We start from the raw sequence: 14,307 nt of genomic DNA on the forward strand, positions 1-14,307 counted from the left end.
AATTTTATATACTTTAAGATATGATTCCATATGTACAGATAACGCTTAATTGACACTGATGAAAAAATAACCTCACATATAATGGCTTTATACTAAGGATTTGCTCAATTGTTTTGTTCCAAATGATCTTAAAAAGTTTCCCAGTCGTTTGCAGAGACAGCTTGCATTTGTCATCCCCATGATGCCTAAGTTTTGGGTTTTTTTTTAACCTTGTAAATAAGACATTTTATAGCATCTCTGACTAATGGTTAAAGTATAAAGTATAAATGTTTTCACCAAGAATGTTCCTGTTGCAGACGGCTGAATCTGTGTGGCTTCTTTTTTAGGAGTTTTGACATCAATGTAGACATAGATAAACACTTCAGACAGTCCCGCTCTGAGTTTCACAACATCCGATGCAGCCATCCTGACAGCAATTTGCTGTTATACTCAAGAATGTGGGCGAGGGCCTGGAGTTTAGCTTTATGTTGCTTTGCAATCATGATTTGCACGGAACAACTATTTGTCTCCAGAAATAATTCCCTACACAAGGACTGTCCTCCAGATTGTTCTGGAAGAAAGAGAGTCAGGAGAATCCCCCTCAGAGGAAGCTACTGCTGGCTGAAAGGGTGTTGCCCAGGCAGAGATGACAATTGCATCTTTCAGTACGATGCCAGAAATGCCACATGCTACTGTGATGAGTTTTGTACTTCAGAACCTCCTGATTCTATCGACTGCTGCCCAGACTTCTGGCTGGTCTGCCACAAGCGTACTCCAGAGCATGTAAGATCTCAGACACAGCAATGGGGTAAGTGTTATGTTCCCACCTCTATTTCTTCCAGACAGAGGAATGTGACTGACTGAATGCTGTAAAAAGGTTCATAGTCTTGGAGATGAGCCTTGGAGATCAGTGGACGATTTGCCTTCAGAAATTGTGAGTGCTCCATTCCTGGAGGTTTTCAAGAAGAGATCGGACAGCCATTTGTCTGAAATGGTATAGGTATGGTACAGGGCAGGGGTCTTCAAACTTGGCCCTTTGATGACTTGTGGACTTCAACTCCCAGAATTCCTCAGCCAGCATGCCTGGCTGTGGAATTCTGGGAGCTGAAGTCCACAAGTCATCAAAGGGCCAAGTTTGAAGACCCCTGGTATAGGGTCTCCTGCTTGAGCATGGCCTGGACTAGAAGTCCTCCAAGGTCCCTTCCAACTCTGTTATTCTATTACGAGTCCTCTTAAGAGCTTGCAAAAGGTATGGTTGGTAAATGTGCAGAAGGAAGGAAGGGAGAGAGGAAGTTATACTGTAGTTTCCTGCATTTCTCTTTTTTTTAACAAAAATACTGTGAAATTTATTAGAAAATACATCAATCCTTCCCTTTTTTATATATAAAAGCAATATTTGGAAAATGGAAGATGATAAATTGCTTTATTAACACAAGTTAATAAAGTATTTAAAATTTAATATCACTATGCATTACTATTTCATCTGCCATTACCCTACTCTTGAAGACTTTATTTCAGTTCTTTTAATAAGTTCAGCTCATTTGGGAAGCTGGATCTTTCTCACTTTCATAAAAACATTAAAATGTATCCAGCAAGAGCGAAAAAACAGCTGTCCCTCTGAGACGGTAGTTCTATCTTCTCAGCTCCACAAGTGACTGAAGGCTACAAGCAGTTAGACAACTGTTCTCAAAATCCAAAATGAATAGCAACAGATGGAATGACTTTGCTCTTCTTTATGTCTAATTTAACCGTTAAATTGGCCTTTTCTACTCTGTTTAAAAACTAAATATTGCTGTTTCCTATTAAGTTCAAGAGAATTCTTTTGCCATTATGTCTTAAAATCCAAATAGATAGCAAGATAACTGAGGATTAGTAACAGTGATATTACCTGACCACATACGTATTACACAGGGCATTTGAAGATTAAAAGGCTGCAGAGTTTGTCAACTCTGACATATTTAAACTGAGTCAGGCCATTGGTCTGCTTTCCTGGGATTTTAATATTTGTTTTTATTTTATTTTAGAAGTGTTTTAGTAAAGTCTTTTTTGGTCTGGACTTACTAAAGGTAAAGGTAAAGGTTCCCCCGCACATGCGTGCTAGTCGTTTCCGACTCTAGGGGCCGGTGCTCATCTCTGTTTCAAAGCCGAAGAGCCAGCGCTTGTCCGAGGACATCTCCATGGTCATGTGGCCGGCATGACTAGACGCCAAAGGCGCACGGAACGCTGTTACCTTCCCACCGGAGTGGTCCCTATTTTTCTACTTGCATTTTTACGTGCTTTCGAACTGCTAGGTTGGCAGAAGCTGGGACGAGTAACAGGCGCTCACTCTGTTACGCAGCACTCGGGATTCGACCCGCCAAACTGCCGACCTTCCGATCGACAAGCTCAGCGTCCTAACCCACTGAGCCACCGCGTCCCTCTGGACTTACTAGTTAAATGCAAAATCTTTTGCATGGAAAGATGCTCTGTCGTAGAGCCTTTGTCTTTTTTTGGTGGCTTAGAGCCAGTGTTGAATCCTGGCAACTGCCTGGACAGGGGTCTGCAGTTTCTTGGTGAGATTTCAGAAGTGGTATGACCTCGCTTGCTTGTGAGGGATGAGAAAGAGTGACTGTGTCAGACCTACCCCAATCTGAACCCTTATTAAAGAAAGACCCTCCACTCCATTTGGTTGAAGCAAAAGGTTCTTTTACTAAAAGATGTTGACTGCAGCAAAGTCAGGCCAGATCTGGGTTGCCTGTGCTCAAAAGATACAGAAACATTTCCCCTCATCCCAGCCCTTCCCCACCCCACAATGACCAGTCCATCTTTAGTCAATTGGAATGCACCAAAGAGTTTTGAGAACACTGAGTTATTTTGGGGTAATTCATATTCTTTCTCAAGGTTCCAGGTCTTGGATGCTGGTACAAACTGTTCTGAGCTTCTCTGGTCTTTATCACTTGTCATTCCCGCTCCCTATTTCCCATCATGTAAACGCACAGCTTTATTGCCCATCTATTCGCCCCTCCCCAGCCCTTCTAGTCTTTGATGGCAGGATTCCTGTGAGGCTACAAGCTGAACCTGACAGATCTGACAGACTGGTCCAAGGACATCCAGCTGGCTTTGTGCCCCAGGCAGGACTAGAACTGACAGTCTCCCAGTTTCTAGCCTACTGCCTTAACTACTAAACCAAACTGGCTCTTGACATGGAGCTACAGGTTCCCGTTCAAATATTGCCTCTGGCTGCCATCAAGTCTTATACCAACAAGTTGCAATTCTAGAACCTCTTACTTGAAGAAGACTCATTGTGGCTTTCTACTAAATGAAAGGATGCAGGTTTCCATGTGTGGCTGCAATCTGAAATCTGTCCAAATGGATGGAACATAGTAGGATTTACTTCTAAATAAACATTGCTGTAAGAAATGTTGCAGTAAACAGAACCACACTAATTTGCATTTTAAGCAAGATGTATTAGTTTTCAACTATGGTCATGAGATACCGCAACAATTTCTTCACTCATAATTGGCATTAAAGTCAGCTGTGCTGACTTTGTTGCATACTTGTTACATGATTTTTAAAGGGGTGGGAAAAGGGGTCCCCATACACTAAAAGGAACTCTTAGGTGGTATTTGAATTTCTATTTGTTCTGCAAGCTTCTCCAATTACATTCCCATCTATACAACTCCCATAAGAGATATAGTAGTGCAGTGGTTAGAATGTAGTATTGCAGGCTAACTCTGCCCACAACCAGGAGTTCAGTTCTGTCTGGCTCAAAGTTGACTCAGCTTTCCATCCTTCTGAGATCACTAAAATGAGGACCCAGATTGTTGGGGGCAATAGACTGTAAAATGCTTAGAGTGGGTTGTAAAGCACCATAAAGCAGCATGTAAGTCTAAATGCTATTGTTATAATTCCATTTGAAGAACATCAGACTGGAAAAAACACAATGAGAATTGCATGAGTAGGTCTCTTCCTACAAGTTAAACTATAAAAACTTGGTCAATATTTTAAAAGCACTAAATATAAATCTCAGATGTTGCTCATGTTGAATGGGGGAAAAGTTTTGATTTGGCTACAACTAGAATCTCATGAAAAGCAAAAGAAAAAAGGTACTTTCTCTCATCCTACATCAAGCTCTGTAATCCCTATTGAGTACAAATTGCATCTGGCAGTTTCCCAAAGCATGATAGCCCAACCTCATCAGTGAATTTTCTTCAAGCTGGCAATATGCTGTGCAGCTCTCCTTGCCAAGAGAAGCCCAGGTTGGAGAACATTTAATTACTATTAATTGGGGCTGAAGTTCACTGGTGTGACTTCAACCATATCAGAAGATTCCTGTCCAGATCTTTGGCTACAGAGTTCAGTGGAACTTGCTTTCCTAAAGAATGTCACAATTCCTGAAGATCTGTAGCAAAATAATGTTTCTTTTTTTTTAAAGAAAGATCTACTTTGGGGGAAAAAGGAACAATATAAAAATTATTCAAGCAAGAAACAAGAGAAGTCTTTGGCAGAGGGCAGTGATTTATTATTGCAATATCTGTAAATGCTTCTACAGTGGCCAGCAAATGATAGGAATTTTATTACTACTAAAGATCCTGGTCCAGCTAAAACAATTTACAGTATTAGAGATTGTGTTCCTCCACACATTTATTTAACACTATCAGTTTTCAAGCTCTTTTACCAAGAGTTGCTTGATCCCGAGTGCTTACAATCTAAAATTTTAGATAGGAGAATAGGAGAAATAATAGCAGCACACAAGCAATTTAAACAAGGAAGCAATAAATGAGAGCATGAATTTAAGTTTAGTTTCTGATGAACTTACAGCACACTACGCCTTAAAACTAGAACAGGCATAAGTAATCAGTTGTCCTTCATGTTTGGGGTTTGAAATACCATTAACACTATCCACCTAAGCCAATGGGAACAGATTGTCCAAACTGTAATTCAAAGCATTTGAAGGGGAACAAGTTGCTTTTCTTAAATCGGGAAATTCAGCCAATGATTTTGTATGAAGAACAGAGGTTAAGGTAGGATCTGATAGAAATAAGAGAAAAAGGTCATTTTCCCACTAGTGACTTCTAGCATTTTCCTACATATCACCCAGCCATAAGCGAAGTGATATAAAACTCATCTGTCAGGAAATTTCTCCTCATTAGGTTAGTTCTTTTCTTGATTAGTTTCCATCCATTGCTTCTTAACAGAATAGCAGAGTTGGAAGGAAGTTGGAAGTCTTCTAGTCCAAACCCCTGCTCAAGCAGGAGACCCTATACCAGGGGTAGGCAACCTTGGCTCTTTTATGACTTGTGGACTTCAACTCCCAGAATTCAATTCTAAACTCAGCTGGCTCAGGAGTTCTGGGAGTTGAAGTCCATGAGTCATAAAAGAACCAAGGTTGCCTACCCCTGCTCTAGCCTTACACCAAACTGGCTCTTTAAAAGAGCATTAATTTGGAGAAGGAAAAGTAGAAGCTATTTTAAAAAAAAGTACTTCAGGAATGAAATAGAAACAAGGTTAATGGGAATAGAATAATTCTTAAATTCCATTACAAGGGCTGCACTGGACATGCTTCTTAACACCTTTTCCCAGATATTCTTTTTCTTCAATTCATCTTTTTTCTGCAAGGATGAATTATTAATTCAGTTCACTGATGCAAAAAATTTAGTTTCCTACTTGACACGGGAGCATCATCTTTTGGGAAGATTGCACAAACTAGCAATTTTCTAATTATTACCTCTTTTTCTATGCATTATGTTGGCAGATTGCTTCAAAGATGGTCAGCATTATGAAGAAGGAGCAACATTTAAAGATAACTGCAACAGTTGGTAATGTCCCTAGGAGAAAAGAATAAACAATCTTCATTGATACAAATGATTACATCACTTATTATCCTAAACTCACATTAATTTGAATGAGTGCTCCCCTCATATGTACAAATCAAAGAGAAATCATTTGGCAGCCTGCATCACAACAGCCCATGAATTACTTGCAGATGTATTGCTGTGCTGCTGTTCTGCAATCTGGATAAACTGGTACTGTAAGAGTACATTTATGCAGTTTGAAGGTGGAGCTGCCTATTATGTTAAATATTTACACTGGGGGGGAAATGTAGAGAGCAACAACAGTAGGGTGCTGTCTGGCACAAGCAATGGATGGAAACTAATAAAGGAGAGAAGCAACCTAGAACCAAGGAGAAATTTCCTGTCAGTTAGAACAATCAGTGGAACAACTTGCCTCCAGAAGTTGTGAATGCTCCAACACCAGAAGTTTTTAAGAAGAGATTGGACAACCATTTGTCTGAAGAACAATTTGAACCATTTGAACTAGAAGAACTCCAAGGTCCCTTCCACCGCCACCACCACCACCACCATCATCATTATTATTCCAGACCCACACATGAAAGAGTTTAAACTAGTTACTTTATTATTCTATTGCCTATTTCACAAGAATCTTTCCAGACTGGCAGGTTCTCCTGGGAAACACTAGATGAAACTCAAACGCATTCAGGGGTTATCAGACCTTGCCCTCTTCTGTTTATTTAATGAGTCCAGGCTAATTCCCAGTCTGATGCCTCCTCCCAACTAGGATGGTGCAAGAAATCTCCATCATATTTCTTGGCTAGGTCTTATGTGTTCAAGGAAAAGTTTTCATCATGGTTCAGTCCTAGCTGGGAATAAACAACATGGTGACTGCTTTAGAAAGAAAGTTGCAGTTTATTGAAGAGGAGAGCCAGACTGGAAGGTGGCTTTGGAAAAAAGAGAGAGAGCACATGTCGGGAGTGGGTTTTTATACCCTCTGGGGCTCTTGAGGTTGTTTCCTGTTCTTGTTTGAGGCTTTGTATTTCATGTGTCATGTATTTTGACCTGAGTCTGGGTGTGCCCTTCTGGTATTCTGATGGTGGTAGGTTAATCCTATTATGTCCTAAGGGTCATATCCTGCTTCCCTGGGTCTGTGGCTGATGACTCTTAGATTTTTGGTGTTGATTCTAGTGATCTTTCTTCCTAATCCCAGTTTCCTGACTCCAGTCTTTCTGACAAGATTAACACATCTGCAATTCTGCAGACTTGGTTTCTCTTTGGGACAGAGAGACTTGGGGGTGTGTGGTTTCTTCCTTTAAATCCTTTAGGGAAATATATTCTGCCCTTTAAATATTTCCTTCTCTTGGGGGGGGCTGACTTCCCACATATGTTTGTGGCATCTGAGCATGAAAATTTCACAAGCACATCACTTGTAATCTACTTATGTTGTGTTTAGTTCTTCATAATTTTGTTTTCTCATGTAAAACTATTCTCTGTTCCCTTCCTTTCAGCAAGTGTGTAAACAGTCATTGGAGATGCGCAGACGAAACCTGCCTCATTCAGCCCAAATTAATTGAGCAAATCAACAGTGGGACCTATGGGTAAGCATCTTGATTTGTGTGACTCTCAGGCAAATAGCTTCCCCTTTGTTTACAGAGAAAGTATCAAGTGGGTTGTTGCCATGATACACTAATTCTTGTGAATGCCTGCACTACATTTGAATTCATGTGCACACGTACCGGTTTTCTAATATATTTTAATGTTAGAAGTAAATCTGCAAAATAAATTCATCACCAAACAGCAATAAAGCTGAACTGTCTGGAGTTCTAGGTTTGCAAATCTTAGAATTTTGCAATTTATGACTTCAAAAAGGAATGATTTCCAGTTTTTGCAACTCTTATTCCGTAAGACATTGGAATTGTTGATAGGGCCCGCAACCTGGGTGTCCTCCTTGACTCGCAGCTCTCCCTGGAAGATCACATAGGAGCTGTGACCAAGGGGGCCTTCTCCCGGGTTCGACTAGTTCGCCAATTACGGCCTTATCTGGACCTGGATGCCTTACGTACAGTCACCCATGCTCTTGTGACCTCTCGCCTAGACTACTGTAACGCTCTCTACTTGGGGCTGCCCTTGAGATCCACTCGGAAGCTTCAACTGGTGCAAAGTGCAGCGGCACGGACACTCTTGGGAGCCTCCCGATACTCCCATATCACACCTCTCCTCCGTGCACTGCACTGGCTTCCAGTTGCCTTCCGTGTGAAGTTCAAGGTGCTAACAATGACTTACAAAGCCCTGCATGGCATGGGTCCGGACTACCTACGGGAGCACCTTCTGCCAATGTCAGCACCCCACCGTCCTGTGCGCTCCCACAGAGAGGGCCTCCTCAGGGTGCCACCGCTCAAGGAATGTCGGCTGGTGGCCCCCAGGGGGAGGGCATTCTCAGTGGGTGCGCCAGCCCTCTGGAACAGCTTACCAACCGAAATCCGGATGGCCCCCGACCTCCGCACCTTCCGGCGCGAATTAAAAACTTATCTGTTCCAGCAGTCCGGCCTGGCCTGATAGCTCTAATTGGGGTCCCAGTTTGTATTTTACTATTGTTTGTTTTCACTATTGTTCATTCTGTATGCCTACCTTATTCTGTACACCGCCCCGAGTCCCTCGGGAGAAGGGCAGTTTATAAAAACAAACAAATAAATAAATAAATAAATAAATAAATAAATAAATAAATAAATAAATAAATAAATAAATAAGATAGGAATCTATGTGGTCCTAATGTAATGAAGGAATGTGCTACAGGCATATTGCCAAGATTTGCTTCTGAACTAACTGATCTCACAGGAGAGGAAAAAAAATATTTACATCAATTGTAATTTTAGTTTCCTGCTGTTGATAACAGCCTTCTTTGATAGGTTTATGCAACACCACCCCCCCCCCAATTCTTTTGGCTTCACTTTCTAATCATACTCTATCCTTGTGAATTTTTAATTATTAACTGAGAATAATCATCCATACATCTGAAAAATGAGTTCTGACCTATTATCTATTAATATGAAAGATTATACTGCAACCAACTTTTTATATAAGGTGCCATAAGGTCAGGAGCATTCACAGAGGAGTAGAAAAAAGTCAAGGTGACAGCCACAACTAGTGATTAAATCTTGTTCCTTTTTTACATATGTTAGCTAGGGGCTTTCCTAGCTAACTGTGACTGGTATCTTGAGCAGTTGTATCACAATACATGAGACAGACCTGTTTGAGATGGTGCACAAAATATGCAGTTTTGAATGAGTCACTTTAAAAAGGCAAAAAAACCCCAAACCCCTCACAGCAGCTAGGTTCACACAACACATCCAACTTGGTGACTGAATTGCATCTTTTTTTGAAAACACACAATATACTGAATCATGAACTAACCAAGCAGGCTGTGTTCCCAGAGCATACTACTAAGCCAAATACATATATATGTAGTTCTCCACTTTAGAACCACAATTGAGCCCAGAATTACGGTCATTAGGTTGTTGCTGTCATTAAGCAAGGCGCTTGTGTAGTTCTCCCCATTGCAGTCACTATGTGGAGCATGGGGTGCCAGGAACGACTTCCCTCCACCCTGTGCGCTCACACAGAGAGGGTCTCCTCAGGGTGCCGTCGGCTAGACCAGTGTTTTTCAACCTTTTTTGGGCAAAGGCACACTTGTTTCATGAAAAAAATCACGAGGCACTCCACCATTAGAAAATGTTAAAAAATTTAACTCTGTGCCTATATTGACTATATATAAAGTAATTCTCTTGAATAGGAATCAAATAAACACAAAGAAAGTATTTTATAATTACTTTTCAATTTTTCCCACGGCACACCAGGCAACATCTCGCGGCACACTAGTGTGCCGCGGAACAGTGGTTGAAAAACACTGGGCTAGACAGTGTCGGCTGGTGATCCCCAGGGGGAGGGCCTTCTCTTTTGGGGCGCCTGCCCTTTGGAATCAGCTCCCCTGAGAACTTCAGATGTCCCCAGATCTCCAGTCCTTTCGTCGCGACCTAAAGATGTATCTTTTCCAACTGGCCGACCTGGACTGAGGATGGGGGTTTTTAATATTGTTTTAATTTTATTGGTTTTAGTAATTAATTATGGGGCTCTGTAATTTAATTCTTTTTAAATATTTGTATCACTGTTTTTTATAGCTGTTTTATTGTTGTGAGCCGCCCTGAGTCCTTCGGGAGATAGGGCGGCATATAAATCCCATAAATAAATAAATAAATAAATAAATAAATAAATAAATAAATAAATAAATAAATAAATAAATAAATAAATAAATAAATAGGGGCTGGGGGAGGGCCTGGATGCTTAAAGAATGAATGTAAGTTGAGGACTATCTGTACCCAAAACAGCCTTAATAAAGATTCAAATCAACAAGGCTCAATATGTGGTGTGAATAAATGCAATTGCTTGAACTTTAATTGACCTGGCTAAGCAGATCATCTTAACACCATCACTGGCTATGTTGGGAGTGGAGGAGAAGGAAATTCTGCATTTTGTCTCCACTTTCCCACCCACCCCTTTATTTGAAGAACATTAACAGATTGATTAGCATGTGAAGGGCAGTAGAGGCATGGGATAATCAAGGAATCTTTAGAATTTTTTAGGATCAGTAGAATTTTGAAACTGGCCTTCTAAGGATTCCTTGATGGTCCCATCCTTCCCCTGGCCACTATTAGCTTTTTTTTTTGTTCATGTCCATGTCAAATCCAAAAATTATCAATGCCAAACAAAAATATAAAGTCATGGGATAGATTCATATTATTATCAACCATCATGCTTCATAATTCCAGAATCCTGAAACAATTGTGTTGATTCCAAGCATAGAAAACTTAACCATCTTTACTGATCAACTGGTTGCATGAAATGAAATTTGACAAAACATTTATAAACGATAGCAGCTCTGAAGTGTGCCGAGTTTAAAACAGCCACGTTTTAAACACACCTTTATATACAAATATACATACATATCTGATGCATTCTATCTATTTGTGAGACAGATGGAAAGCTGATAACTACAGTCAGTTCTGGGGAATGAGCTTGAAAGAAGGTTTCAATTATCGTCTTGGCACATTTCACCCATCGGCTGCCCTGTTGGACATGCGACCTGTCACGGTAGGGTTCCATTTTTTCTTTTTGATTCAAAGTACAAACATCACTTAAAGATCAGACATATTCCACCCGTGGCCCACAGGTCGCATGCAGCCCTGGATAGCTACTATTGTGTTCCAACAAGGTTGCAAACTTTTATCATTATTATGTATCTATATACATTAACTAAATCATATATTTTATATCTTAACATTAAAAAAACCAAGATCATGGCATCCGGCCCTCTCAATTCCTGGCAAATAGATGGGGAACAAATGGAGGTAGTGACAGATTTTATTTTCCTGGGCTCCAAGATCACTGCAGATGGGGACTGTAGCCAAGAAATTAAAAGACGCTTGCTCCTCGGGAGGAAAGCCATGGCAAATCTAGACAGCACACTAAAAAGCAGAGACATCACTCTGTCAACAAAAGTGCGTATAGTCAAGGCTATGGTCTTCCCAGTTGCAATGTATGGCAGTGAAAGTTGGACCATAAGAAAGGCTGAGTGCCAAAGAATTGAGGCCTTTGAACTATGGTGCTGGAGAAGACTCCTGCGAGTCCCTTGGACTGCAAGGCGATCAAACCGGTCAGTCCTAGAGGAGATCAACCCTGACTGCTCTTTAGAAGGCCAGATCCTAAAGCTAAAACTCAAATACTTTGGCCACCAGTGAGAAGGAAGGACTCACTGGAGAAGAGCCTAATGCTGGGAAAGATTGAGGGCAAGAGAAGAATGGGATGACAGAGAATGAGGTGGCTGGATGGAGTCACTGAAGCAGTAGGCGTGAGCTTAAATGGGCTCCAGAAGATGGTAGAGGACAGGAAGGCCTGGAGGAACGTTGCCCATAGGGTCGCGATGGGTTGGACACGACTTCGCAGCTAACAACAACATATTTTATATGTGGCCCAAGACAATTCCTCTTCACTCAGTGTGGCCCAGGCAAGCCAAAAGGTTGGACACCCATGCTCTAGATAAGAGGTTTTTTTGTGAACAACACCCAAAGATCTAACATTTATAGGCAGTTGATTAATCAAGACAACAAATCTTCCCTATGAAAATGATTGTTTTTTTCACAGCTGATTGTCTTTACTCAGGTAAATATTTGTAATGAAATGTAGACATTCCTCTATTTCCTGATTTTAGAGTTCCATTATATCTGCATCTCCCTGTAGCCCAAGAATAGAAGATCAGTTTTCCTCTTGATGTTGCTGAAGTACAGCTCCCATCCTTCAGCATTGGAAGTATAGTTCAACATCAAAAAGTCAGACATTTCTCACCTCTTTGTAAACTGTCACAAAGCTAATAACAATCTGCAAACCATTTTCACTGCAGCATTTTCCAGGTGGATCCAAACACACCAAATGTTCCAAACATCTTCAAAACGATTTTTGTGGGGTCCTTGGTGTTCTCTGAGCTTGGCTGTTTTCTTGCAGATGTTTCAGTATCAAACTAGGTAACACCATCAGTGCTAGCAAAGAGTGGGATTTGCTCTTTTTTATATACCAGTGGCTTGCCCTGTCTGTTGGTGGGAGTGGTCTTGGTTCTTGATTAGACAGTTGTTTACTGTTAGCTTGTTGTTCTGTGTTGGTAGTTCCTTGATTTTTTTTTCCTTGTATGTATTGCCATGTATTTTCATTTGGATCAAAATCATGTCACAGCACATGAAAAATCTCTACAGCTCATAACAAAACTCTGTTCTCCCGTATCACCCACCTGTTTGGTTATTGCTATTTTATTATGGCCCCTCTCCCTGCTCACAAAACTAATTCATTTAAGGACAAAAATTGACTGAAAGTTTGGGAGGTGTTCACAGTGGTCTGTAATGACAGCCTATGTATATAGCTTGAAGGGTAAGAGGATGAACAAGGCTTTCTGGAGATGGGGCTGTCTGTGGGTGCTTCGGTGATGCAGTCTTGAATCTTATAGCTTTCTGCACCAAAATGTTTGATCTCTTTAGAAAAACACAGCAGCTGTTGCAGACTTCCCCGAATTCTTTGTGGCTTCCTATGAATGGCCAGGCTGGATTCATGATCCTTTGGACCAAAGAAACTGTGCAGCATCCTGGGCATTTTCAACTGCAAGTAATATGCTCTTTTGGCGGCATGGTTGGTGCCTAGAACTGTGATTGAACTATATCTACTTTAAACTTACTCTTGACGTCTTGCTAGGTGTACTTGAAAAGACAAATATGCAATAAAAGCATGCGATCAGATACAAGGAATAGATGTTCTTTATAAAGAATATTGTGACTGTGGGTAAGCTCTTATAAAAATTGAATGAAACTAACTTCTTAACTCATCCATATTGATGTAACCCCATTTTAACTATAGAGAATTTTGTTAGACCTACTGAATATATGGCATTTCTTGTAGGGCAACCATATTGGGGCAACATAGATTTTGTTCTTATTTATTTTATTTTTTATTTTAATTCCATTTATATCCCGCCCTTCTCCGAAGACTCAGGGCGGCTTACAAGCTTAGCAGTAGCCTTCATTCTATGTATATGCCTGCTTATTAGGGCTTTCACATCCCCTCCAAGCGGCATTATTACAAAGTCAGCTTATTGCCCCCAACAATCTGGGTCCTCATTTTACCTACCTCGGAAGGATGGAAGGCTGAGTCAACCTTGAGCCTGGTGGGATGCGAACCTGCAATAATTGCAGGCAGCTGGTGTTACTTAAGGAGGCATTAGCCCACTGCTCCACCAAGGCTGTTCTTGACTATCCATTGACCAAAAGTCTTCTGTTTGAAGACCTCCAAGGTCCCTTCCAACTCTGTCATTCTATAATTCTGTAAAGAAAACCAAACCAGCTGGTTCTATTTGCCTGTGCAATCCTAAACAATGAGAAAAAAATATCCCCAATTTTATGAGAATCCTTTGAAAAGCTCATGTACTGTATATTCACAGTAATCTACCAAAATTAAGGAATGCTAGCTGGTTTTATGTACTCCAATTCAATGATTTATTACTACCTCTCAGGCAGAGAGCTTTATAACCCACCTTTTCCCATTGGATAGGTGTCGCTGCAGATAGAACAGCAATTCATTCCCAAGGCCATTTCACAGACAACCTTTCGCCTCAGAATCTGATATCTTGTGCCATTAAGAATCAGCAAAGATGCAAAGGAGGAAGCATAAGCAATGCTTGGTCTTACATCAAAAAGTATGGGTAAGTAAGATTGTTATTATTAGTCCCAGAAGTAAGAAAGAATCAATTACTGAAAACAATATTAGGATACACGTACCATCCATTTTAGAGAGATGAGGAGTTTCAGGGTGGATGCCAGTTATTTCTCAGGGTTCATTTACATCGAAAAACAGACAGTGTGACTGGTGTTGCTTCTGTGATACAAAATTTATTAAGCCATGTGGACAGGCTGAGTGCAAGTCGTTAAAAGCTTTAAGACTTCCTGTTCACTATCAGATGGTGGGA

At 40.7% G+C, this 14,307-nt stretch overlaps 1 protein-coding gene across 1 annotated transcript in view; it reads left to right on the forward strand.

Annotated features, from left to right (window-relative positions):
* Window positions 1-480: 480 nt before the first annotated feature.
* Window positions 481-14,307, forward strand: part of TINAG (tubulointerstitial nephritis antigen) — a gene marked incomplete at both ends in the record, with an annotated part of 40,768 nt that continues 26,941 nt past the window's right edge. The window contains 6 exons of the mRNA XM_081326235.1: window positions 481-787; window positions 5,714-5,777; window positions 7,262-7,351; window positions 10,784-10,898; window positions 12,830-12,953; window positions 13,893-14,043. Coding sequence (XP_081182361.1) covers window positions 481-787; window positions 5,714-5,777; window positions 7,262-7,351; window positions 10,784-10,898; window positions 12,830-12,953; window positions 13,893-14,043 — 851 coding nt within the window. The remainder of the gene's footprint in view (window positions 788-5,713; window positions 5,778-7,261; window positions 7,352-10,783; window positions 10,899-12,829; window positions 12,954-13,892; window positions 14,044-14,307) is intronic.

The sequence above is a fragment of the Vipera berus genome (genome assembly GCF_964194415.1).
Source record: "Vipera berus genome assembly, chromosome: 1".
Classification (NCBI taxonomy): Eukaryota; Metazoa; Chordata; class Lepidosauria; order Squamata; family Viperidae; genus Vipera; species Vipera berus.